The sequence below is a fragment of the Orbicella faveolata genome, unplaced genomic scaffold, assembly GCF_042242905.1.
Source record: "Orbicella faveolata isolate gen_17 unplaced genomic scaffold, um_ofav_v1 contig_36, whole genome shotgun sequence".
NCBI classification, from domain to species: Eukaryota; Metazoa; Cnidaria; class Anthozoa; order Scleractinia; family Merulinidae; genus Orbicella; species Orbicella faveolata.
This window is the reverse complement of record NW_028301565.1, coordinates 4,748,074-4,773,694: the sequence shown is the minus strand read 5'-3', so window position 1 is coordinate 4,773,694 and position 25,621 is coordinate 4,748,074. Positions and strand designations below refer to the sequence as shown.

General features: G+C 42.8%; 1 protein-coding gene across 4 annotated transcripts in view; it reads left to right on the top strand.

Annotated features, from left to right (window-relative positions):
- The window catches only part of LOC110067163 (intermembrane lipid transfer protein VPS13B-like), a 30,583-nt gene that overhangs the window by 2,584 nt on the left and 2,378 nt on the right, over positions 1-25,621 (top strand). Inside the window, exons 3-36 of one of the 4 annotated variants that reach the window (XM_089274867.1) lie at positions 132-546; positions 1,539-1,759; positions 2,882-3,058; positions 3,438-3,562; positions 3,670-3,854; positions 4,642-4,776; positions 5,168-5,356; positions 5,897-6,121; positions 6,258-6,433; positions 6,693-7,226; positions 7,353-7,586; positions 8,133-8,341; positions 11,289-12,155; positions 12,685-12,880; positions 13,272-13,812; positions 13,904-14,044; positions 14,600-14,890; positions 15,171-15,327; positions 15,545-15,804; positions 16,055-16,239; positions 16,489-16,688; positions 17,328-17,521; positions 17,991-18,238; positions 18,733-18,957; positions 19,706-19,948; positions 20,045-20,158; positions 20,390-20,560; positions 20,960-21,037; positions 21,123-21,445; positions 21,550-21,668; positions 21,852-22,063; positions 22,215-22,505; positions 22,826-24,749; positions 25,211-25,520. In XM_089274867.1, the coding sequence (XP_089130993.1) occupies positions 132-546; positions 1,539-1,759; positions 2,882-3,058; positions 3,438-3,562; positions 3,670-3,854; positions 4,642-4,776; positions 5,168-5,356; positions 5,897-6,121; positions 6,258-6,433; positions 6,693-7,226; positions 7,353-7,586; positions 8,133-8,341; positions 11,289-12,155; positions 12,685-12,880; positions 13,272-13,812; positions 13,904-14,044; positions 14,600-14,890; positions 15,171-15,327; positions 15,545-15,804; positions 16,055-16,239; positions 16,489-16,688; positions 17,328-17,521; positions 17,991-18,238; positions 18,733-18,957; positions 19,706-19,948; positions 20,045-20,158; positions 20,390-20,560; positions 20,960-21,037; positions 21,123-21,445; positions 21,550-21,668; positions 21,852-22,063; positions 22,215-22,505; positions 22,826-24,749; positions 25,211-25,520 (10,115 nt within the window). Of the gene's footprint in view, positions 1-131; positions 547-1,538; positions 1,760-2,881; positions 3,059-3,437; positions 3,563-3,669; positions 3,855-4,641; positions 4,777-5,167; positions 5,357-5,896; positions 6,122-6,257; positions 6,434-6,692; positions 7,227-7,352; positions 7,587-8,132; positions 8,342-11,285; positions 12,156-12,684; positions 12,881-13,271; positions 13,813-13,900; positions 14,045-14,599; positions 14,891-15,170; positions 15,328-15,544; positions 15,805-16,054; positions 16,240-16,488; positions 16,689-17,327; positions 17,522-17,990; positions 18,239-18,732; positions 18,958-19,705; positions 19,949-20,044; positions 20,159-20,389; positions 20,561-20,959; positions 21,038-21,122; positions 21,446-21,549; positions 21,669-21,851; positions 22,064-22,214; positions 22,506-22,825; positions 24,750-25,210; positions 25,521-25,621 lie in introns of all 4 variants that reach the window. The other 3 variants (XM_020774458.2, XM_020774457.2, XM_020774456.2) reach the window with 3 other exon arrangements.

Genomic DNA, 25,621 nt, shown 5'->3' with positions numbered 1-25,621 from the left:
GCTTTAATAAGAGAATGACGTGTTTTGCTTGTTGAATATTATTCTTCACTACATGTAGTTATGGTTGTTACTGTAGCTTGCATTTGTTTTTTTGATATAACTATAAGGCACTTCTTTCTTGTCTCTTGTAGGAGGACATGTTCATCACCATCATCAGTCCTAAAGAAGATTCTTCAGACTCATCAGGATTTCTGCGAGGTTCCCTGTTTGACAACACTGAAACATCCTCTCTTGAAATACCTGAACTTACATTCAACGCAGAAGAATTTGTAAAGGTGCACAATGAAGCCCTTGCTCTCAGAAGATATGGGGCGTTATTTCTCGACTACTTGTACACAATGGAAATTGAACCAGAAAGGAATTCTGAAAACGATGGTGAAAGTCAAGTAGAAGGGTTGGAAGTTGTTGGTGAAATCCGACTTGTCAAAGAGTTGTCTCTCAAAAGGATGATTGTGGGTCCAACACATGTACAGCTCTCTTCGAGTATGATGCATAGAATGGAGCTAGTTTTGAAGTTGTCATTTGAGGATATCATCCCAAGGAAAGGTGGGTATAATGTCACTCCTCAAGACTGGTTCTCTCTAACAAGGGAGTTGGAGTCGTAGTCTGAGTTGTAAGTTGAGCTTTGCAACCTAGTTGGATTGTAAGCATCAGCCATAAGCTTGACAGAATTGAAGTTGGAAGAATCAGAACATTTTCATTTTCTTCGGTTTCCACTTACAGTACTGTTGTTTATGATCCAGTGAAAACCAGATTGTCAGAGTTGGAAGCAGAAGCAAAAGAACAAACCAATCACAAAGCCCAGAATTGAGCATTGTGATTGGTTTATTCTTCTGTTTCAATCTGCCTCTGACTCAGACTATGTAGTTTTCACCAGATCATAAGTGATGGAGCTATACACAGGGCAGGAAAAAAACCCAAGTCCAATTGCATGGGGCGTGTAAATTTTGCTCTTGGGCAAGTGAAAATAGAAGTTCTGTGGCCCTGCAGGCAAGTGAAATTAGCCTCAGTAGTCTTGTGAGTCTGAATAAAAATGTCAGCTTGATAATTTCCAGTCAGAAGCTATTTCAAAACTTAAGACTGCAAGATTAGTTAACCATTAGGTTGAAAGCATGGATTAGTTAGGAATCCAAGTATACCTTGTTCCTGTTTGTCCTCTGATTTTCATGCTGGCCACCACATCGGCAAGTAATATTTAAGTGGGAGCAAGTGAAAACTGAAATTTACTGGCCCACTGGGCAAGTGGATTTCAGACTTTTTTCCTGCCCTGCATAAGCAGAATCAGTGTTCTGCTTCTGACTCCATCGGTTTGATTTTTACTAGATTGTATTGCACTTCTGATTGACTCCTACTACAACTCCATGACCAGTAAAAAAGGCATGCCATAGCCGGTGGTGTATGCATGTTCAAGAGCAAAAGAATTTAAAGTTCAAAGATAGAAGGACTGGCTAATCCAATGTTTCTTGGCTTATCATTGTAGTTTTGGTAATTTCACCAAGAGGAGATAAATTTCATTTTTGCATTTTATTACATTTTAGAGAAATGTGAGCCATTCTATGATGAGTTTATCGAGAAGCAGCTTCTGGCAGGCAATATTCCCAGCCGTCAACTCAACATCACCTTGTTGTCTTCCTCTGCTACACTGCCAGCTGCTGATCATGGAAGGATGCCGCCAGGTCCTTCTCAGGTGCATACAAGCGGCAGCAGTTCAGAGCTACATGCTCTCTCCTCACAGCTGTCTTTGCAGAGCATTCAAGATGTTAGTAATGTTTTACCCATTGATATGATTGCTAATGCACTTACAATGTGCGACATACTCGATGAGGTAGTACAGCTGTAACCGGACACTTTGCTCGATACCCAGTTCACCCAATGTCAGTTCGCCTGGACTGAAAGCTTTTTCGCCCAAAATGAAAGTTTGAAGAAGGATGTGCTAACTTTTCATTATTTAAAATAAACAAGCAAAAAAGGCAGCATTTTGGGCATAATGAAACAAATCTATACAAAACTGACAATTGCTCATTCCTTAATCCACTGACCATGGGGTTAGCAGTCCGGGAGAACTCACTGTCTGTCCAGAGGAACTGGATTTTGACGAACTGACTTTCTGACAAAACAACTGCAATTGTAGGCATCAAAGAGGATAGTTTAACAGGTCTTACCGTGTATGTGATCACTCTTGTGTGACCAGTCTCATGTACATGTAATGTAACTGGACACCATTACCACTTTTTGGTGACAATTTATAAAACACTCATATTAACTTTCACAAATATATTTACATTTATTATATCTCTCAGTTAGTACGCACGCTGTGATTGGTCCATTTAGTGGGCAGTACTCTCCTGTACGGCCCGCTAAAATATAAAGTTGGTTTTGTTGCTAAACTGTTTCGTTATTTATTGATAAGTGTTCTTAACTTTTATAGCAAGAGAAAGAGAGAAAGAGAAAGCGTGCTAACGACTTAAAAACAGTTTCATACTGACTCGTTTTGCTTTCGAGGAGTGTCAGAAATTTGAAGCCTTTCCGAGTTCTCATGAATAGAAATCGTTTCCGAACCTGTCAGCCACACAGTAGAGATATAATAAATATCTTACTAACCTCATCTTCTCGGTCCGTACTGTAAGTTACGGATCCTCGTTTTTCCCCTTTGATTTATGGCCCAAGTGCGAAACGCACTCAGTCTGTAACTTACAGTATGGACCTCGAACTCGGTTAGTGAGAGGTATGTACAGGATGTTACAATCATACTTAAAGGACAAAAGCCTGTACCCATCAGACTGAATTGTAATTAATATCTGACTGTAATTTAGAGATTTAATAGGCCTATATGATGATTGCAAGTAAATGATTGATTTTCTAAAGTTGTCCTTCTCTCTAGGTGGAAGATAATGATGCAGTCCCTCAACCAGCATGCATTGTTCAGATTAGCAGAATTGACTTTCAAAACACACAACCCATGTACCCAACAGAGCTCATTAAACTGACCATTTCCAATGCCGCATATCCTGCTGGAAAAGTCATGCTCGCGTGTGCATACACTGAAATGTCTGCCCAGGTTGGTCATATGCTAATTTCCTTATCACTATCAATGGTGCATGCTCTACTGCTACCAGTCAGTGGAGGTTCTGAATAAACTTAAAAGATATCCTCAGATACACAGGGGCAGTTACATGTAGAAGGACAAGGATAGGTTAAAACAGTGGGAAATATTAGTGAAGAAGAGCTCCCTGACCTTTCTTTACAATTCTGATTGGACCTTCTCTTGTACCCACTAACTGCTTGAAAGCATGGTTTGAATTTACAAAAATGGCTTGTCTGCTTTCAGTCAGGTTTAAGGTTGTATCTCAGTGGAGTTTATTACAGACTGTAGATGTACATGTATAAAATAATGCAGAAGTAATATTTAATGGAAATATTTTCTATGAATCTTACAGGTTTTTGGCATTCAAATGAATCTATCTCAGCTTCACTCAGATGCAGCAGAGGTTCCTCTGTTCAACATCATTCCACCATTTAGTGTGGCTGGATCATCAAGAGCCTGTATTTTGCCAGAGTCTTGGTAGGTTTACTTAGGTATCTCGTAAACTAATATCTGTAGCTGCACTCTTTTGTTTGCATTGCAGACCTATGGTAGTAAATGAGTTTTGTCTTCTTATTATCTTGCAGGGGTGGAGCTGAACTCCTGAAAAAGGAAGGTAACCTTGAAGTACCTACCTGGCAGACCCTAGTTACAAAGCCTCAGTTTGTACTTCTCTCTTGTATTACTGAGTCTTGGGTTAACAGCATGACGAAAGAAGGAAAAGTGGCTTCAGTTCCCAAAGCAGTAATTGACAATGTTTTCTACCCAATTGGTGAGTAATCAATGGCTTTTAAAACCACCACAACAGTGTTTCTGTTCAGCTACTTGTACACACATGTCCACATATATGCTCCGTACCTACATGTATATGTACATACACTTTGCCTGGGTGAAGGAAGACAGTGCAAGAGTGAAAAATAATTTTATATCCTCACCAAGTGCCCCTTTACTTTTTTTATAAGCAATATTCAAAATGGAGGGTAGGTGTCAATTGACAGCAAAGCAGGCAATGAGCAAGTGAGTGTGGGAAAAATGCCAAGAAAGGGGTAACTAATGTAACCTCCCATGGGTCACCCCTCCCCCCCCCCCCCCCCCCCAGCACCTGTCACACTGAATTCTCAGTGGAGAGTAAGTATACTTACCTGGACACAAGGGCCCACCATGAACCTAGAGTTTGGTGGGAGGGGGGGTAAAGCAAAAGTAAAAACGACAAAGCTACACATTGCAAGACCACGAGGGCAAAACTACACAGGAATGACACAACTATGCATGCCTGTGGTGATCATCCGCTGGCCAGCAGCAGATCTCCCAGTTAATTCTGATTATTGATAATCTCATAAAACTAGGAAATTACCAAGCTTCTATCTGAGCCATAGGGCCACTGGCATTTATAAATATGTTAGAACTGCACATCTGGCCCCGCAGCATCCCACTGTTTCTATTGCTTACAATAATTGTAAAGCTAGTGTTAGTAATTGAGATTAATTATGCAATTATTCTCAAAAGTAAATGTTAATGAATTTATATCTCCTTAGTGATCAATTCATTGATTATTTCAGAACACGAGCCAGCTAGTGTGCAACCTGAGCTGCAGTTTAGAGTGTCCAACATTGAAATGCAGTTTTGTGAGACTCTAACTGTGATTGGTGCAAGTGGTTCAGTTGGTGCTGTCGCTGCTTCCCTTGAGTCATCTTGTAAGTAACAAGGTGTTTTGAACACCCCTCAGCGAAATCAAATTTTTTGCCTACTCCACATCCATTTCTATGAATTTGCAGTTCCAGTTAGGGAGGCAGAGGTGGAAATTAGCTGTACATAGAACCTTGTCTCAATCTAGCTTCGTCAATCTTTTAAAATCAGTGAGAGTGATTGTTATCTATAAACAACAACGAAAACAAGGAGTTCAGGTGTGCTTTACACTCGGTGAAAAGCCTTACAAACTTAGCTGTCATGCCTTTGAGGTGGCCAAATTAGGTTCCACTGTATTATGGGATTACTTCTTTATCTCTTGTTTTCAGGTACCTTTAGTTTAACATAAAGCATACTTTTGATGCGTAGAATAAAGTTAGTTTTCTTTTTTCGATGTAGGCGAGTCTATCAGTGAAACAACGCCTTTCATAGAAGGTCCGTCAGATACATCAGAAATGTACACGGGAAGTCTGTTCAGGTCAACACTTCTGCGGGAGAACATTGTGGAGAGTATAGGACCAGTGTTAAGCTTCACATTACAGGTGCCACAGGCTGCTATCAGAAGTAGTGATCCTGTGGCTCAGCCAGGTAATTTAAAGCTTTATGCAATTGATCAATTTGAAATTCTTATCAAGGTATTGTGGACTTGATGGTAGCTAACTTGCCTAATGGCCTGGGCACTGCAGTGTCAGAAATTAAATTTTGACAGTACTATCCATTTACCACTGTATAAAGTATGGAGTTGAATAAGTGTGTTGTAGGATGCCCTTAGCATTGCCAAGTTTCTTCTGAATCAATAGGTTGCCTATTCACATTTCTTTACATCGGCGATTGAACGTTTAGCTACCTAGAACTTCTAGTCTTGATTCGTTCTTGTTGATCAGCATTTTCTTTGTTCTTAGGGCTAAAGGCATTGTTTGCATTCTTTATCTGTTGTTTCTTTTGGGCAGTTATAAAGAACTTTGTAAATGGTGCAGGTAGCCTAAGGGTAAAAGTGCAAAGACCAGGTTCAAACGTCAGTTAAGCTCGGAGTTTGCAGGTTACATGTTTTCTTTTACAAAACACAGAGCTACTTTTGACAATCACTTGAACGCATTCCCAATAGTATTTTCTGGTTTCAATTGTTAGGTCCGCCAGGCGGTGATCATATGGGCGGCATAGTCCTGTTCCATCTGAAAGGCATTACACTTTGTCTTGATCCACTGCTGTACAAATGGATCTCATACAAATCTCCTGCACCAAAAGCAACCCCACGTCACAAGTCAGAACGAGAGAAGACTAAGTCTACTAAGCACCAGTCCCTCACCAGGACTCCATCAGCCACCACTCCCAGAAAGAAATCATTTGCCAGAGGTACTTGTATGTTAAGGTTATTTTCCTGCAGAATTTGAATTTACTAACCGCATCCCTCGAATTCGATCAGGTGTCTTGCATTTGGAGGCTGTGAATAGCTCTGAGAAGAAATTTCTAATAAATCTGTGTTTGCCAGGTTATGGGTCAATTGCCTCGCCAGCAAAAGAAGAAAAAATTGCCAGCAACAAAAATGACAGTCCAACAAAACAGAGTCCACCGAGTGAAAGCACTCAGGAGATGGTGGATGGGAGAAAGATGTTCGAGTCTTGGTTGTTTGACAAACTGCCTTTTATAACAGCCATGGAACTCCAGGTAAAGAGATGCTCGATCTTGAGAGTAAATGCCAATGTGTGTTGTCTTGTGATTACTGGCTTGTAGTTCGTGTAGGTTTTTGTGGATTCACAATTGTCATGTTCACCCTGGTTGGAGGCAACGTGGAAGCATTGACGTATACACAAAATTTAATTCATATACAAACTTTGAAGAAAACTACGAAGATCATTCCTCTTTTCACGTCAAAATATTTCTAGCTTTCACGATTTAACAGGTTTCACTGTAATTCTTTATTTAGGTAGAACTCAAGAGTGTTGCTCTGTTCCTGCCAGAAAGACACATAATTCACGACATCTCAACCAGCGACATCGCTCTGAACTACTCCGTCCAATCTTTAAAAATCACCAGCAATTCCTTCCCGTCCACACTGGTCATCTGTCTCCCAAGTTTCAAGCTTCACAGTGTAAACCACGAGCCCATGTCAGTCAGACAGTCCCTACCAGTCAAGATACGACACAGAGATGCAACGCGAAGAGAAACTCTGCCTTGGACATTAGAAGCAGAAAATCTTGCAGTGTACTCAGTGCATGTGAAGAAGAGCTTGCCATTAACTGGAGAGGAGTACCGCCCCATTGTGCATTATTTACTGTCAAAAGTTTCATCCACCGCTGTGCTGGCATCGGCTCGAACGTCTTCAGTGCCCAGTTCTCCTCCATTGGCACCGCCCCAGTTCCTTAAGCCGAGTAGCGCGGGAGGTCGGAGGGTTTCCACTCTTGGGTTTTGTGTTCACACGGATTTTCAACCGATCGAAGTCAGCTGTTCCAGAAAGCAGGTGGGAATTTGTGAAGTCACACTCGATATTTTTACTGTTATAACGGTTAATAACAATCTATCTTTTTAAATTGGCGGTGATGTCAAATCTAAATGTTTTTTTATGTTTTCATATTATCCTCTATAGATGCTGCTTGTTGCCAACTTGTTAGAGGGTCTCCTGTCAACTTGCTTCACAATCCCGACCTCGTCCACTTCCGCTGATACTACTTTCGGTACAACGGCTCCAGTTGCAGCGACTCCCGCCCCAGATCTCAAACGGACAGTTTCAGTCACTTCATCATCAGGCTTGGACCAAATGGAAAGTGAGGTGGCGCCATCAGAGAGCGTGTCTTCAACGGCATTCTCACAGATTCAACAGGTGTGGCATTATAGTAAAGCATTTAAGAATTTTGTCTGGTGTTTGGTAGCGTGCATAAAAAGTCGTCTTTATTGGCGTTTTTAACTCTTTCTTCGTTCGAGCTGAAAGATTTCAGACTCAAAAAATTATATAGTGGTGACTTAACCTGACCGAGATCCGTCCGGTCCATAAGTGATCTGTGATTGGTTGACGCCTCATTTCCAATTTTCCCGCGCAAGTAAGAACCAGTCACAGACACTGTTGAGCTTTATGTGGTACGGCATTGATGTGGAATGTTTCGGCTCTAATATCAGGCGTCTTTTGAGCGGGGGAAGAATTAAGCGTGGTAAGATTTAGGAAGACGTCGGTTTTATATAGGTTAGTTTTTTTTTACAACGTTCAAACGCAGTGCATGCATGCATTCCCGCCAAAACAGCCATCTTAAAACGTCTCATTTTCTTAAATCCTCTTTCAAGTCAAAGCATTATCCCGCTAGCACAATTACAGAGCTGAAGTGATTCAATTCCCTTTAAATATCTTGCAACAATTCTCTCTGATTTCTTTCAGCCATCTAACTCGATTCGAGTTTCACTGTGGTTGCAATGGACCCTTCCACGCGTCGTCGCGAATCTTTACAGTCGGTCAGCGGTCGGTGACTCCGCAGTGTGCGTCAGCGCAGAGTTGGAGGATCTTACAGCCTCTATTGACTATAGTGACACTATGCTTCAGATGCAGTACAAGGTTGGAGCTTTTAATATCTCGCACTTCGAACACAGGTGAGTTTCCCTTAGACAGGGGGATTCTTTGGTAGAGAACTGTTGGTTGATCTCGTGGCCAGACCTTCTTGCTTTAATTATGAATTAAAAAATAAAAATAAACGAAAAGCAAGATCATCTGGGAACGAGATAGCAGACGCTACGCAAACGCTGTTTGGGCTCATCACGTAATCTTCTTAAAGATTGCGTGACGAGCCCAAGGAACGTCTGTGTAGGAGGCTAGTTACGAGATTAAGGTTAGCGTACCACTAGAGATCTAGATAGCTTCAGTGATCACAAAGGAAAACAGCTTAACTAATTATTCTCTAGCCTGCGTAGCGAACGTTCCCGTGCGAAGAGCTTTTCTGCATTCTGGCCGCGCATAAATTGGATCGAAGAGCAAAAACTCGGCGACCCCACCACCCCTGCTTCGTCGAGTTTTTGCTCTCGCTCCAATTTACGCGCGGCCAGAATGCGGAAAAGCTCTTCGTACGGGAAAGCTTGCTACGCAGGCTAGTTAGTCTCTCATTCCTTTATCTTTCACCCCACTCAACACTATTTTTTGTTCCTTAGGGACCGTTCATTTTTTATGAGGGAGGGGGGGCTGGTGGGATTTCGGAAGCACCATTTAAAAATCGCATGACCCCCCCTCAGCTTACCAATTTTTTCACATGGCCCCCCCTTATAGCGGACATTTTTTGGGATGACCCCCCCCCCCCCAAAAAAAAAAAAAAACTGAACAAACAATATTTAGATTTCAACTTTTTTAATATTTCTCTTTTATCCCCCTACTTCACGTTTTTGTGCTCACTATGAAGACAATATTTACAATCTCTATACGACAGAGAGCTGTTGTTTAAGAAACAAATCAAAAGAAAGAGAAGTCAATTTAGGATCTCCTAGTTATGGCTCGCCCTGAGCGTGTGGCATTTGGCCTCTAATTGGCATCTTCCTCATCTGAATTGATGAATGCAAGAGTGATGTCACTTGAGTCATCTTCTCCCCCAGAGTCAATGGCATCACTGTCATACTCATCATTGTCACTTTCATCTGTTTCACTGCTGTCAGCACTTGCCCTGTTGTCATTTTGTGTCAATGTCCTGGCATTTCTCAGTGTTGGTGGGCCAGCTCTGAGAGGACTCTTCTGCTGCAAGCATGAATGTCTTACAATTGCCTTTACTTTCTCACTCTTGCTACTTTTCAAATGCTGCTTCAGCCCGTGGTGGTTTGAGTACTTGTTTAGTTCTGGAACACGTAGCTTTTTAAGCTTGGTTAGATCTTCGCACAACTCAGTCCAAGGATAATCCTCCTCCCTACTTAACTTTGCCTTTTCTTCTGCTCTCTTTTTCCTTTTAAATTCCAGCACTTCAAGATGCTGAAGATAATCCACCACAAACTTCGATTTGGCAATAAACTCATCTGTAAATAGAGCAACGCTCTCTGGGTCAGATAAAACCAGCCTGCCACTTCCATGCTCGTTCTTCTTTATATTGTTAATCCAATCGGGGAAAGAGCGCATTACTACATGAGCATCATGAAAGAGGCTCATTCCAAAATGCGCAATAATGGCGAAAGCGACGAGTCGTTTAAGAAAAGGTTTACAGCTGAACGATCCAGGCAGTTTGACATCTTACAAGCAAAAGAAGCAATTTTTCTAGGTGCGGATGGCTGTTCAGAAAGGGCGAGTGAGTTTTCCATGCAAGGGTACCAGTTGAAGCCCAGTGATGGAAGAAAACTGAACTTCTCCATCAAAGAGCACAGAGCAATGGTGGAAAAGTTGAATGTCATATTGAAAGATGTAAAGGAACACGATTCCACACTCTTTCAGTCCAATTGGCTTGCTTTAAAGCAGGGCGAAGAATTTGCCCACAGTTTTAATGTAAAACAGATCAAATGTACAGAAGCTAAGTTGACGAAGGTCACGCAGGACATGGAAGCACTAGAAAATAAGAAGAGCAATTATAACAGCATATTCAAAGGCATACTCAAACAGCACATCAACAAAAGGAGAAGGAAAAAAGAAAACCGCAGAAAGTCAAATGAAAGAAAGAGGAAGCGGACTGAAAACAACGTCCAACGAGTTTATGGAATCTGTGTTGGAAACCCGCTAGGAAATGATCTTCCACAATGCCTTGTGTACCCTCCTAGAACGGCCGTCCCGGTAGAGTGTCTTAAAGTTGAGGATGTTACCACGTCGATATTTAGAAGAGATGGGCCATACATCGCACAGCTCTTGGAAGGGAATTATTTCACCAGTGCTGCAAGAAGCAGAATCACCACCAACCTTGAGCGGGAAGTCAGAGATTATGTTTACACCTTCATGTACCCTGAAGAGTACACTCTGACGGAAAGCAGTGCTGCTTCTTGCAGCATTGGTGAAAGAGACTCCCATAGCAGCACAAGCGGCGACGAAGAACTCGACGACAGCGGAGATGAAGATGAGTGCCAGTGAAAGTTGCATTCGAAAATAACAGTGTTAAATACTTCTTTTCAGTAGCTACAAATGCTTTTTGTCGCTAAACGTTTTTTTAAAGCAGAAGGAAAGTTTGTAATAAATTTGTATCCTGCCTTCTATGTTTATTCTATAGCAATTTTTTTGATATTCAAACATTATGCCATTTTAAAGTTTTACTAAAATATTTCACGTGACCCCCCCTTTTTCCCGTATTTTTTTGGCATGGCCCCCCCTCGAAAGCCATTTTTTTTCGCATGGCCCCCCCCCCCAAATCCCACCAGCCCCCCCTACCTTATAAAAAATGAACGGTCCCTTATAGATGAGATCAACCATGAATTTCTATGTCAGTTCTTTTGGTAGAACGACTATAATTTCTATAGTTTTTACAGATACAAAAGTCAGTTATAAAATAGCGTGGGTAGCATTTTCAGTTATCTCACAAAACGTAAGAAATTTACTGTAGCTGTGCTTTGTAACTGTTGCACGTTATTATTTTCATTTATCATTCAGCAGCACTGGCGGTTCCTGGATACGTGGTCGTTTTAATGGTATACTGTTTTCGTGCAATGACATCATCTCGTCCAAGTCACTCTTCACATCCACGAGGCGTCCGTCCAGCGGTCGCCGCGAGGTTCCAGGTCCCGGACCTCACGGTTTTCTCACTGTCATGTACAAACGTTCCTCTCTTCACTTAAAGAGGCGAAGGTCCACTTCTGTCGAGAGAGCTGGTAAGGAGGAAGACTACTTTAAAGATCAGCACGAGGTCCGCGTCAACATTCAGCCATTTGATGTTGTGTTATGGTGTCCGGTGATCGTGGCAGCTCTGAACACGTTTGATTTGAGCTTGTTAGACCGGTTTGGATTTCTGTCTGAAAACAATACTGTCGTAGAAAAGGCAGAAAGCGTGCTTCGTCTGAAGGACGACGAAGGAGGAGAAAAAACCGAGAGTGTGACCGTTAATGTCGACCTTCTACCTCTTCTGTTTGTGAACATGAGAAATCTGAGACTATTTATCCCGACTGTATCAGCTGGTAAAGAGGCAGACGCATTTCCCGAAACAGGAAAGGCGCATTTCCAAGAAGACATGACTGTTGTACAGCTGTCGACAGTCTGTGCTTCTCCTCATCCGGACAACCCGAACTCAAGAACAGTTCTAAATCGCGAGTTTTACGAGAAGTTTCGTAAATTCGGCCGCCGCTCCAGGCAAGCCCTGGGTTATGACATTCATGACGTACAGTATCAAATTGATCTGTGCGGGTTCGGCGTGTGGACAGGGAGCTGGGGACAACTCTGTGGAAAAATCAAACACGAGGATGGCCTGGAACTAGTTGGGATTGCTGTGGACCAGAATCCTGCGCTGGAGTGGAACACGCAGATGTGGTATGTGGTGTTAATGCCGCGTCCCTGTGTCATTTTCAGCGCAACATGAAAGATACATCAGAAAATGTTAGATTCACGGAAATCGGAAATAAAGGAACAAGGCCACGATTTCATTAGTTTTTTTTGTGGTTCTCAAATTTGAATTAGCTTTAGTTAATAGGAGGGAAAGAAAAACAAAGAAGGAACAAGAAATCCAAAAGCATGAAGCATGCATGAAATTGGGGATCAATGAGGCGCATTACCTAAGACGGACTTAGCTCCTACAACGTCGTTTTTGCATAAATCAAGTTATCTTAATGAAAAGATTGGTCGCTAATGTCTAGGCCCCATATCTATTTCAGTTAATTTCCTTCGTTCACATTTGAGAGCAATTGAAGGTAGGGCGATTGTGCTGTAAAGCTAACTTCCACGCTATAATAATCATTGGGAGTTTTTTCCTCAGCGTTGATGTGTTTTACTGTACATTAAGGGGGAAGGGACACATTAATACTTTTTATTCACCACTAGTTTGTTTTGTTTGATTCACCAGGCGCGGCACAGAAGAGGTACACGTGACACCAATCATCTCCGACTCAGACTTCAGAATAGTGCTTGCGCCCGCGATATCAGTAGAAAAGAACGTGACAGTGAAAAAGTCGACTGTGTCTGAAAATGTCCTGGTCTGCGGATGGTCCTTAGAATTCAATGTGGTGACGGACGTCGACTGTTTCCTGAACAAGAAACAGGTATTTTTGGATGATATTTTTAAGTCTTTCATGAAGTTGGTGAGAAGTGTGGTAGAACGTTAAGCCGTGAAGAAGAGGGTGAGGCAAGGAATTCAGTTACGGGCGTCATTCTCAAACTTGAGCTTTTTTTGTTCGGGTGCTTAGCGGCATTGCTCCCTCGACTGTTGTTGTATCACAGAGGGAACTGGGAACTGATTCACGGTTTTTACGCTGATATGAGCTCGAGCTGTTTTCGAAGTGTGTGTACCACTATGATCTTTTATAAATTCACTTGCGTATGTGTAATGCGTAGCAAAGCACTAGCACTCGTGACAAAAGGTTGATCTCTGTCACGTCAGTGTTAAGTGCCTTTGTCCAGGTTAACCGAAAACTTTTCATCTGTTTTGTGCAGATTCAGCTTCTCCAGACTTTATCCGCAGAGAATCTGAAGGTCCTGTTTACTTGCACCTTGAGTGCCCCTCTAAAAGACAGCGCAAAAACACCATGTGACTCATCTGTTGCCCTTGGTCCAGAGGACGTCTTCAGAGAACGCTTTGATAAAATCGACAGTGGGTTTGAAAGCTCGCGCACCAACTTAACTACAAAATTCAGCAAAGGTGCGGGTGGGATTTCTAATGTCAGTCGAGGGAGGACTCAACACAACACAGAGAAAGCACTGGGAATTGAAAATGAAGTTCCGTGGGAGGTTTTTCTTACTGGTAGGAAACTTACAGCAGCCGTCTACAGCCGTATTCCTCTGGACGAAAAACCTGCGGAGGAAGAATTGCGTTCTAAGCCAAACTTGCCGGGAAGAGGCAAAATTGCGCAGATTAAGCCTGTTTTGCGAGTTGAGTTGGTTCACCCTGCTCTAACTGTGAACACGCAGTCCAGCGGACCGCGGATTCAGGTGTCTTGTTTTGACGTCAGTGTTGCTGGAAATTCTCCGACGACAGGTAAAAAATGTTAATTTGCATGGGGACAATGTAAACCAACGTTATCTTCAGGTTCAAAATTGAGCGAAACTTTATTCTTGTTCCTCAGCAGGTTCTATATTCAAACCCCTCCCTGATCCACAGGATTACACTGCTGAGTGGTTCAGGAGCGGGGTTGGTGTCCCTGATCCTCACAGTGGTATTCTACCGTCACTGATGACGGTCGACATCACAGATTTCTTGACTGGTCCAGGTAAATTACAAGTTACAAGTTATTCCATGACAGATTGATTAATTGATTGATTGATTGATAGATTATTTGATTGACCGACCGACCGAAGGACGAACGAACGACCGAACGACCGAACGACCGAACGACCGAACGACCGAACGACCGACCGACCGACCGACTGTTTGACAAATACCTGGCCGAGAATTCAATGGCCGCACATTATGATGTTACTCGAGGACGGATCATCGAAAGTAGAATGACTGTTGTGTATGTTAAAAACATTATAATTAGATTCTGTTGATTCATAGGCTTAACATCTTCGGTTTCTGTCGTCGAGTTTTTAGAATTTCTTTGTCACCATTATTTACAGTGTTTTGGGGATTTGAACATGCATTGAAGTGAACTTGGATATTATTTTATTTTCTTGGGCATGCTTCGTTATTAATTTGGTTTTGTTTTTTGATTTAATTTGTTTATTGATTTAGTGCCTTTAGTTGCTTATTTATCTTCTATTCTATCGCGCTCGCTCTGACATGACAGACTTTCATCTGCAGGAAACTGTTCTTTACATTTCAGCTGAAGTGTCTGTGGAACTGGGTCGATCTGTTCACATGAACTTCAATCTAGAGAACGTAGAAGAGCTTACAGAATTTATAGACGGCCTAGTGCTTCCTGGTGAAGAGAATTCAGTAACCGAGAGTAGCCAGACATGTGCCTCAGGAAGGACCCTGTTCTTACGGTCCTTTAGTTTGTGTACCACGGACATGTTTATCGAACTGGAGGCCCCTCCCGTTCTGTCCCAACCCAAACTGCTAGGCTGTGCACTCGGACTCGAGGCAAAAGCTTCTCTGAAACCGGATCTGCAAGGTATGTAATTAAGATGTTTTTGTTTTTTTGGGCGGTTGTGGCAAATTTGCAGTTAAGGCGGCGTTTATTAATGAGCAATCAGAGGCTGAATTGGGAAAGATTGAGACCATCTTCCCACCATAGTATGTTGGAAACATTTAGGTTACTAACGTGAACCATGATAGAACAGTGACTTGCAAAGCATACATACAGCAGGTAGTGGCGCACTTTTATGTTCTACATTATCCTAACAAAAAGAAGATCAACCGAATCCTTATGTATTTATTCTTATATTTCCTAGGTAACCTAAAGAGAATAGACACAAGACTACAGTTACATGGTTTGGGTTTATCCACTTCTGTTTACGACAGATGCCGTTCGTTAATTCATCCATTTAGCTGCTCGATCGATTTGGAGACCATCTGGGCTCCACATAGTCGAGACCTGTACGTCCGGAGGTATGTGGTGTTTTACGTCCTGCACAGTTCAATGCTTGTGTATATTTGTACTGGAGAGAGGAACATGTACTCTAAGAGTAAGGAGTCTTGCCCATGAACGCAGCGTTATGACTCAGTGCTCGAAAGGGGCCTCGAGGCCGTTGAAAGTGAAGACAAAGGCGGTAACCATCAGGTAACCGCACAAAATTAAAACTGCTTCCTTCTTCTCTCCTGCTAGTGGCTGTGGCCTTCCTCAGCTCTACGCGGTTCTTGAAGCTGGCTATGTACAGATCGATGTTGGTCAAGAACATGTGACTTGCCTCAGTCTCCTCGCGGAACTGTCTCAACAGTTTACCAGTCCACCCGTGGTAAAGAAGCAAGCTGCGGAGGCTGGTGCAGAAAGCAGCGATCAGTCGCGTGAGGTGCCAGAGCAGGTTGTGCTGTATCAGTCGTTTGATGACATCCGAGCCGGTTGCTTTAGATACGTGACTGCTTCAGGTAACGCAATCTTTGGAAAGATGATTTGGCTATGGTCAGGCATAGGACAGTTTAAAGGGTTTATGGCATTCATTCCTTTACTTTCTAGAAAAAGCTGCAACACTTATAGTTGTATATCTCCCTTTCCTAACCCTAATATGGCATAGTTGCAGAACTGTATCTTTCCAGCAATACCAAAACATATTTATTTTTACTGTAAAGGGATTGTTGTAAAACCAACCCATTTTGTAACTGAACGTGTCTGTTTCAGGGGAGTTAGACATGCATCACCCAGAGCCCGGGGAGATAATTTTTACTTCGGACTTTTGTGACAGACCTCCCACCATGACCTGGAGGTACCCTGAGCCCCGAGCACTGTCGGCGGTTGATCTTGTACCACTACCTTTGTCAACACCTGTTCTGGTCAACACGTTGAATATGGGGGACGAGTACCAGGTAAGGCGTGACATGCTGTTCTGTGACATAAATCGTGCATGAACTGATTATTTCAGTGTCAAACGGTCTAAAAAACGATTTTCAGTTTCATGTTCAACTTTTGTTGTTAATGATCGTCCGTTTAACCTTCTGCCAGTCTTTTGTTCATCAGCTGGTTCTTTCATTCCTCCGTTACATTAAACACTACAAACAATACAAACAATTGCAATACCACAACAAGGAACATGTTAATGATCTGTTTGCATACAGGTGCCATGTGTTCTTCGTTACTGGGATCCAACTCAGAAATGTTACATCACCTATAAAGACTTCAACCTGTCAGAAAATAACGCCACCTCTATCTCTCTCCCTGACCCGTGCACGGCTCATCCCTCGGAGGTGATCGTCGCTGCTGAGTGGCAGATGGTGGTTGATGTGACTGTTGACATTGATTACCCAGATGATGGAAGGTCAGTTACATTACGTTGCCGTTATTTTTGTGCGAACAACGCAGCAAAAACAATTTGTTGCTAGTGTTGTTTTGACTGAAAAGGTATTCAGGTCGCAAGTACTCTTGGTAAACTTACCTGGCATGTTCAAACCAGTGCCATTCTAAGAAGGAGTATTTACACTCGTGTTTTTTTTTTCAGTAGACGACAGTAACCCGTACTTTTTATGAAATAGTGATACGATCATATAATGTTTCCCTGAGGTTCCAGTACAAGTTAAGTTAAAACTAAAATTGGTGATTTTAGCTGCAGTTTTAAAAGTTAGTCATAAAAAGAGTCGATTTCGTTTCCCCTAAGAGGAATCAATTATTGCCAGATTTTATGAACGCAAAACCCGATTCTCGCCTTCTGCAGATTCTGTATGTCGTTCGTCAGTCATATCTAAGGCAAGCAATTTAGGTTGGTCCCAGAGTTTCCATTCTAGGTGAAGCAGACACACCGATCAGGTGAAAAATGATGGTTTTTGAAAACTTCAGAACAAAGGAAAAATCTTTGGCAAAAAGGGGCTCTTTCCAGTACTGCATTGTAAGACTTGCTTTGTGATCTTCTTACCCTCAGTGAGAAGAAGTTGTCTACTTCTGTTTTTTGTTTAATCTGTAGTTATGATGGTGACGATGACACATGCTCATCTTACGCCTCTCCGTACCGATCTCTGTTAAGTGCAGCCTCATTAGCAGCATCTGTCAAGGTGAACTCGGTAGTGAGACCCGCCCTTAACCCCGCCTTGTCAGCTCAGCTCAACATCAGCATGTTACAAGTCAAGTTTACTAACCATGTGCACGCTATCGGCCAAGGTAAGATGAGTGGAATACATTTGTGATTGATGAGTCGCTCCGAAAGGAAAACACAAAAGGATCACCTTCAACGTTGCTTTTCCAGTGAGCAGCGATAGTTTCACCTTGTGTTCTGCCTTTCGCTGGATGTAACATTTTAACGTTTTTCTAGAATTGCAAAAGAAACATAATCAACATAATAGCCGTTGTATGTTCCTTCATGGTAAACACTTCCCAGAAGTGTCACACAAGACACCATGCATGGTCTTAGCAGAAATGTAGCCCAAGATACCACTACGCTGAGCAAAAGTTAGTCTGTAAAATTGAACGCCTTAAGCTACATTACAGAGTATCTTTCAGAATAAGAGGACACTTTCAGTTGCTTGGCTTAGGTCTTTTATTGCGAACTTCGTTACAAAGCTTATAGACAATGACAACAAAATCTTGTGCGTCCACGATTTTAAGAGTTATTTGTCGTTCATATTTGCAGCTATTCCACAACACCTTGTCGGATTTACCATGGACTCCTCCCTGGCAACCGACCAAGAATTCTTGCTACTGTCTGTCGAGGGACTCAACGCTGTCATCAAGGATGTGGGAGGGGAGGGAGGGTTTTTACATGTACAAACTGAATGGAATTGTCATGCACAGGTGCTGGATTACGGAGACCTCACGTATAGGCCTCTCTTGAGCCCGTTTGATGTAGGTCTCACTATGGCTCTGTATCACGAAGGAAGAGTAAGTAAAAAGCCTGTGTTAATTTTCTTTATTGGAATCGGAGTCGAAGGAAAGGAGAACCTCTCATTTTGCATTCTTTTTGTAATATAGTGGTTTTCGTTAATTGTAGGGAACTGGCCTGTAAAATGAAACTCTCGTGTCCCTGGAATATGTTTTGAGCTTTTTAAAATAATGCTTTTTAAATTAGTATTTTAACATGGTACTGAAAGGCTTCTTTAACCTCAGGCAAACGTGAAATAACCTGTTGCTATTATCGCTATCGCTTGCTGTCCTCACTTCTTACGAGTTTTTGTTATGTCTAGCAAGCGGGTTTAGCTCCTCTGCAACGCAGGCTAGTCATTTGTAGAATAATGTTTGATATAATCAAATCTTTTTTTTATCGCGTTGCTGGCGATGTGTATTTTTGACGGAGCTTCTCAAATTCCTTTCCAAAACTGATGATTGTAACCTGCAACTTTCTTTTCACTAACGGTATGTAATGATTGTTTCCACAGATCAAGCCACCAAAAATTAAAGATGCCCTCACTGGTCTCCCCGTGTGGCTGGATGTTAGTCTGGAGGCGGGTACAGTCTTGACACATGTCAGTCAAACTACGATCCACACAATCGCACTTTCTGCCAGAGCCTGGGGCCAAACTGGACTGATTGAGGCTGAGAGGGTTATTTTTAACCATTACATCATCTGTAATGACACGCACGAAGCTTTGAGGCTTGGTCAGGTGAGGGCATTTAGAAACAATATGCTACTTATACCGTTAGGAATTCTGACCTTGTGTTTCGAATTATGGTAATTACTATAATTTGGAATCTTGTTTCGAAAAGGAAGTTTCATATCTATTTATCACTGATGTGCTTATTGGGTTACTGTGAACTGGCTGTAAAATACAATATAGAACTACAAACTGAAGTACTATAGTGCCACTACTGTAGAGCGGGTGTTAATTGAGTGTGGAAAGTAATGAGGCAATTACTTTGGTTTTGGTTTTACTACGGTTTGAGATTGGCCGAGCAGTCTAATTGGTATGTAATTCGTTTGGTTTTGGTTTTTCGACACTCAATTGAACACCGCTTCAACTGGGGCCATTTAAGCAATGAAAACCAATGACATCTTTCAAAGCGATTAGAGAATGTCGACAATATTAAGTTGAAACGTTGTTCTACACTGAAAATCAATTGTGCCAAACAGCTGAAGTTGAAATCCTGCAAACTGTTTTACTTTGGTTTTCGTTATCCAAGTGGGCCAGGTTACAGTGGTCGCACTGTAAGAAGTCCCTTCTTATAGGGGGCTTAACAATTGGCAATTTAATGGTCAGAGGAGTTGAACGTGTGACATTTAGCTTTCGAGTCACTATTCTTGCCACTGTGTTACGCTACTTGGAAGAAATGATGGTGGTTGTAGACCAGAAGTCCACAAACTGTTCATTACTTAACTTGATGTTTGATTTCCTTTCTCACCCTTCCCTCCAGGTGGACGCTGATGAATCGTTGTTACTCGGAAGCCGTCAGGTTCATTCGTACAGTTGGAGGACTCCGCATACAGTGAAAGCCTCTCCCAGGCTACATGTGTGCATCGAGACCGAGGGAGACTGGCGCTGGTCTGAACCGTTTGATATCGACACTGTTGGTGTGTTTGGTCGAACAATTCATCACCGGCTTCACAGTGCTACTCTGTTTATTGAGGTTAAACAGCTCTCTGGCATGCAAAAGCAGGTAAGTCTTCACGAAATTCTTATCTCAAGACTTTTAACCCTTTTTGGAACCTTAGCCACACACGTTTCTTTTATAACTTTGTGTATTTTTTAACAGATCATCATTCGTGGAAGCCATATTATCGTCAGTCGCTTGTCAATCGATGTTGATGTGCAGATTCTAACCAATCCCACGCTGAGTTCTGGACAATCACCCAAGGCGCGCTACCAGGTACTGTCCGCTCTGAATGTGCGCTTTGCAGAGAATAGCGTGACACAATGCATTTAACGTGCTGGCTAGTTCAAAAATTATAGGGTAGCTTAAGTGGCTTATATTTCGATTTCGACTTGTAGTGGTAGTCATCGAGGGCTCTTAGAGTTGTAGTGCTGGAGTAAAGGCTTTTGTTAGATATAGTCAAGAATTTGAATAAAAAATTCAAGAATCTTTTCTGCTCAATTCTAGGTCCTTGAGGATGTGTCCCTCCCAGCAAACACGGCGCTGCCGTCTTACGTCATTTCACATGGGGGACTAACAGGCATGCGCATCCGCATTCCTAACGGTACCACGTGGTCTGACACGTTACCGCTGGAGCACGTGGAAGGGGAGGGTAAAGGACAGCATCTTATTGTACAGGTAATTATGAAGTTAATTATATTTGAATATTTCATTGCCTGTCAGGGCTTGTCATAATACGGCAAATAGTAATGTTATGGAGCCAATCACAGAACTCTAAAATGACTGGAAAAGGATGTAACGGGTGCCGAACGTCCTTAAACGTGTTCACAAAGGTTTCTGAGAGCGGAAAGGGTCTTGTCAATCAATAGAGTAGATAGAATAATCTGCACGAGTTCGTAGTTCTGTTGTTTGAGTCATTACTATCTTCTTCCTCACAGATTTTCTAAAAAGCGATGTAGACTGACAGGTGTACCTTTTTCGGTGCATTTTGTGTTCCATGAACTCACGTGCAGTTATTTTCTAAGTTGCTTATGCAATTTAGTTTCATCATTTCTTTTATCCGTTTTGACCAAACAGCTTCTTGGCGTGAAGGAATTCCAGACGTTTTATTTCTGGTACAGTGTGGAGAAACCTGGATCCCCGGACCAGATACAGGTAAAATATTCTTTCCTTTGTTCACACATGGAATTTCGAATTTCGTTTTGTTTTTCGTCTGGCGCTAAATAACGTTGTCTTATAGGTGACATTATCTCCACTTTTCGTTATGCGGAGCCACCTCCCGGAACCAGTCCTTATGAATGTGTTCACGGCCAAAACCAACTCATACTCAGTTCTCCAGCTCCATGGCCGTGCACAAGAGCAGCAGATGTACAGCCTGGTGCCGAACTCTTGGCATCACTTGACGTTCCAGTTCAGCGGGTCACGTCAGTGGTCCAGTCCCTCTGTGCCACTGAACACAACACTGATAGAATTAGCCAATAGGATGAAGAATGACAGTATGGTGGAAGAGGAACAACCGCTGGCTGATATTTGGCCGTACTGCAGGAACCATCAGAATTTAAGGTATGGGTAAAAGAAATCGCTTACCAACTATTAATTAAACTATCGCTTTCACTAACTTGGAATATACAAAAATATGTTTGTTTTTCTTTCCTTTCTCCTGAAAGGCGCTCTGAAGTTGTTTTGGAGGAAAAACCTGAGTCCTCTTTAGTGAAGAACGTGTCATTTGCTGGTCACGTGAACAACCAGAAAATACATCCCGATTCCCCGGTGGATGAACCACAAGGTCAGCACTGTACGTCATGTAATGCGAATGACTCTTCTTTAGATTGTATAGTAGGAGCATTGCAAAACCCGCGAAGAGTAACAGATGTGAAAAGTAACGAGACAAGGAAGCCAACTTCATGAGAAGTTACTTTTTCATTTTGTCATTCCGTTTATATTATTTTTCTTTCTGTTTTCCGTTTAGACATGCGTGGTAGGCCGTCTCCAGTCCCTCCTATAGAGGTGCAGTGCCGAGTAGTAAAACGCTGGTCTCATGTCAGCTCACTGTTGGTTGAAGTATTACCTTGGTGTCTGCTGGTCAACAATACTACAGTGCACTTGATCGTCAGGGACCTGGAACGAGATGTTACAGTCGATTTACCCACTGGTTCAATCGTGGCGCCTCACAGAATCACGGTACGAGAACACATCTTAACAAAATGAAATAAATATAGTATTTGCGCAGGCAAGAAACCATCCAGATTGGCAAATTCCACGAAGTAATTGTGTTTTCTTTCTTCTCGGCCAACTGCTATGAGTAACTTCTGTTTTTATTTCTTTTACGCAGGGAAAGGTGCAATTGGGAACCTACTTTGAAGGCAAAATTTGTAGTTGGTCCGAAGCGGTGTCTTTCCCATCGAGCAGCCAAGAAGCATCATCGAACGACGCCGAAGACAGCCTGTCTGTTCCGGTGGCGTTCGTGTTGGGTTCGGGTGAAATTCGGGGCGCCAGATGGTCAGTTACATCTCGTATGTATCGTGGAATCGAGATCATATCGATTGAACAGAGGTTTTACGTTATTAACAATGTTGGAAGACCTTTACTTGCTCATCCTGTTCTGGTGATGTCTGGTAAAAAGGTAAAGAATAGCTATCTTGTCTTGGTATTTGGGTGTGAAAAATGGGAGATCACGTTCTCCACAGCTTATCCTTGTCCTTTTTCTTTTCCAAAGAATATTAGAACCTGCAGGCAGGGATGTTAGGCATAAACTTTGTTTTGTTGTTTGAAGAAGAATTTTGTTCGTCTTAATTACGTAATGTAATCGTGGCTTTTCCTTTAAACGGTATAACGAAGGTTTAAAATGGGGGGAAGTTAAGTGTTGGTGATTATTGTACTTACTCCATGTGGGCAGATTTCATTCTTTGACTCTTGAGGCTTTTTTAAATCTTTATTTTCTAGATGCCATCGAATAACCTCAACAGAGCTACCCTACTTCGCTTGCCGAGCGATCACAATCAAGCCATACCTGTGCCAACTTGGGACGTCCCGTCCCCAACAACCGTAGTACTTAACGAAGAAGGTAATCCCTCGTTCAGTGGTCAAACATCTCCTGTATTGTTTCTGGCCTTAAAAGAAGAACAGCCTATCTCAGGAAGCAAAGGGAACAACTTTAGATGGTCACGTGCCGTTTTAATCACACCGGAAGTGACGCGTCAATCTGTCGCAGTATCACTCGATGAAAGCGCCACACTTCCGTTGGTCGTGACATCATACGTTATGGATGGCATTGTTTACATCGTTGTTGCCTCGGATCCAGCTCCCCGTCTGCTCCTTCAAAACGAATGCCCATTCACACTTCAGTTTGGACAAGCGATCCCCCCGCAGAGCCCCAGTCACGTGAGTGGTTCTTCAGAGAAGATTGTTATCATGGAACAAATGAGAGGCTTGGGTGAGATTCCAGAAGTTGCGGCTTTCAGTTCCACTTACTATGAACTTCCAATCATGCGCGAATGGTTTGCTACCTCCAGTGAGGTACAGAGGCTTCCCGAACTGCACATTCAAGCGTTGTATGACGTCAATGTGGCCGAGATATCAGAGGAAGAAGGCGAGCAAGGCGAGCTTGGCGCCGAAATGACAACTGAAGTCCCTCAGGGGTGGAGTAAAGGTTTTGATTTGGATTCTTTAAAGGAGGCGTGTGTTAACTTGCCAGGGAGGGGGCAGGTTTTGATAAGAGTATCCAACGAACGTCTCTGTACGCGTGTCAAAATCCAGCCTTACGGAGAGGAAGGTGTACGGTCTAACACAGTTCAGTGTGTATCGCCCCCTCCATCTGTTATTCATGCGGAGTTGTTCATTTGCCAGCTTGGTGTGACAGTTGTAGATGAAGTTACCAACTTCAGAAATCCCTACGAAGTTCTCCGAATGACCGCCGAAGGTATCGTCGTGTCGCATTCGGCAGGGCGAGATTCTACGGAAGGTAATCGTGAGTTGTCCCTGCGTATTGGAGCATTCCAGGTTGACAACCAGCTGCAAGATGATACGTACGAGTTTTCAGTGATTCTTACACCAAGCAATGCTCCAGTGACTCCCAGGAAAACTCCATCATTGAGAAGGACCGGTGCCCGTTCAAGAGCGAAACCGCTGGTCAGTATCAAATGCGTGTATGAACCTGGCATATGCGCAAATGGCGTATTCCTAAGTTCTCTAAGCATTTCTCTTCAACCGCTGACATTATACATTGAGGACACTATTCTCTACCGTCTTGGTGACATAGCTGTGTCATTCCTACCTCCTTCCCATTACTACTCGTCCACATTACGAGGTAACCAAGAGAACAGTTCCCTAAAGGTATTAGATTTAACATCTTCAAGTATCCAGCCCATCGTAATGGGCGAGTTCAACGTCACGCCAGTGACATTTAATGTCACGCTACATGGCTCGGCCAAGCTCTTCTTATCAGTGGACGATTCTCCGCTGTCACTCGGTGAGTTTCACTTGTCTCCAGTTTTTTTACCCACCTCTGCCCTCGTTCAGAAGCTCACCTATCATTACGTGACCGCGGCAGTTTTCAAAGCTGGTTGGGTATTGGGCTCTCTGGAACTTCTCGGGAATCCCGCGGGACTGGTGAGAAGTCTCAGCCAGGGAGTAGCTGACTTCTTTTACCTGCCCTATGACGGGTTGACCCGCGGCCCGGGCGCGTTCGTGTCCGGCATGTCTCGAGGCATGTCGTCATTTGTCAGACATGTTTCCACTGGTGCCCTGACTTCCATCACGAGCTTGGCTTCAAGTATGGCGAGGAATCTGGATCGACTCAGCATGGATGGGGAATATCTTCGACTGCTGGAGGAACAGAGATGCAGAAGGCCAAAGAAAGTCTTAACAGGTATTATCAAAACTTTTGATGTTATATTAGATATTCTTTGCTCGTTTTTTTGTGATGGAATATGTGGACTCTACCTGTAACAGGTACATGAACAAGGGATCAACAGTCTGGATTGTTCAAGTTCTGAATCGAATCTATTTTTGATCGTTTAACTTTCTCTTCTGCTGGTGAAAGGGTTAATTGATAGCTTTAGCTTTCAACACTGATTGATGTGAGGTCTTTCATACGCCTTGCCGTACACTCGTTTTTTGGTTCATCGTAGTTTTCAACAAGATACCCTTTTTTCCTTGTTATGCCGACGAATGCTGGAGGCAATGTTCTTGTTAAAAAAAAAGAGAAATAGTTGCTTTTTAGGACCTACCCTTTTGGTGTTAACAATGAACATTCAAGTGTACAAATCGTATTTAGATGAGAATTGTAGCTTATTCTTGACACTAATTCTACTAACGTTGTTTGTGCAGGCTTATCTCAAGGTTTGGGAGGGTTCGGCCTCAGTCTCCTCGGCGCCGTAGCAGGTATAGTCGATCAACCCATCCAGGGAATACGACGAGCCAACGATGTGAGGGAGGCAGCCAGCGGTGTCATTACAGGAGTGGGGAAGGGTCTGATAGGTGTGGTCACTAAGCCGTTGGGTGGAGCAATGGAGCTGGTGTCGCAGACCGGACAAGGAATCCTGCAGGGTGCTGGCTTGACTCAGCTGCCAAACAGAATGTTCACTCCTGGTGAAAGACTGGAGTGCTCCATAAAGAACAGCCATTTGAAGTATTTCTGGTAAGGCATTTCGCGTTTGTCGAAACGGTTCCTGGATGTTTCAGTGATTTTCAAAAATAACTGTGTTAACTTTGGTTATGCGATCGCTGAACTTCCTTCGC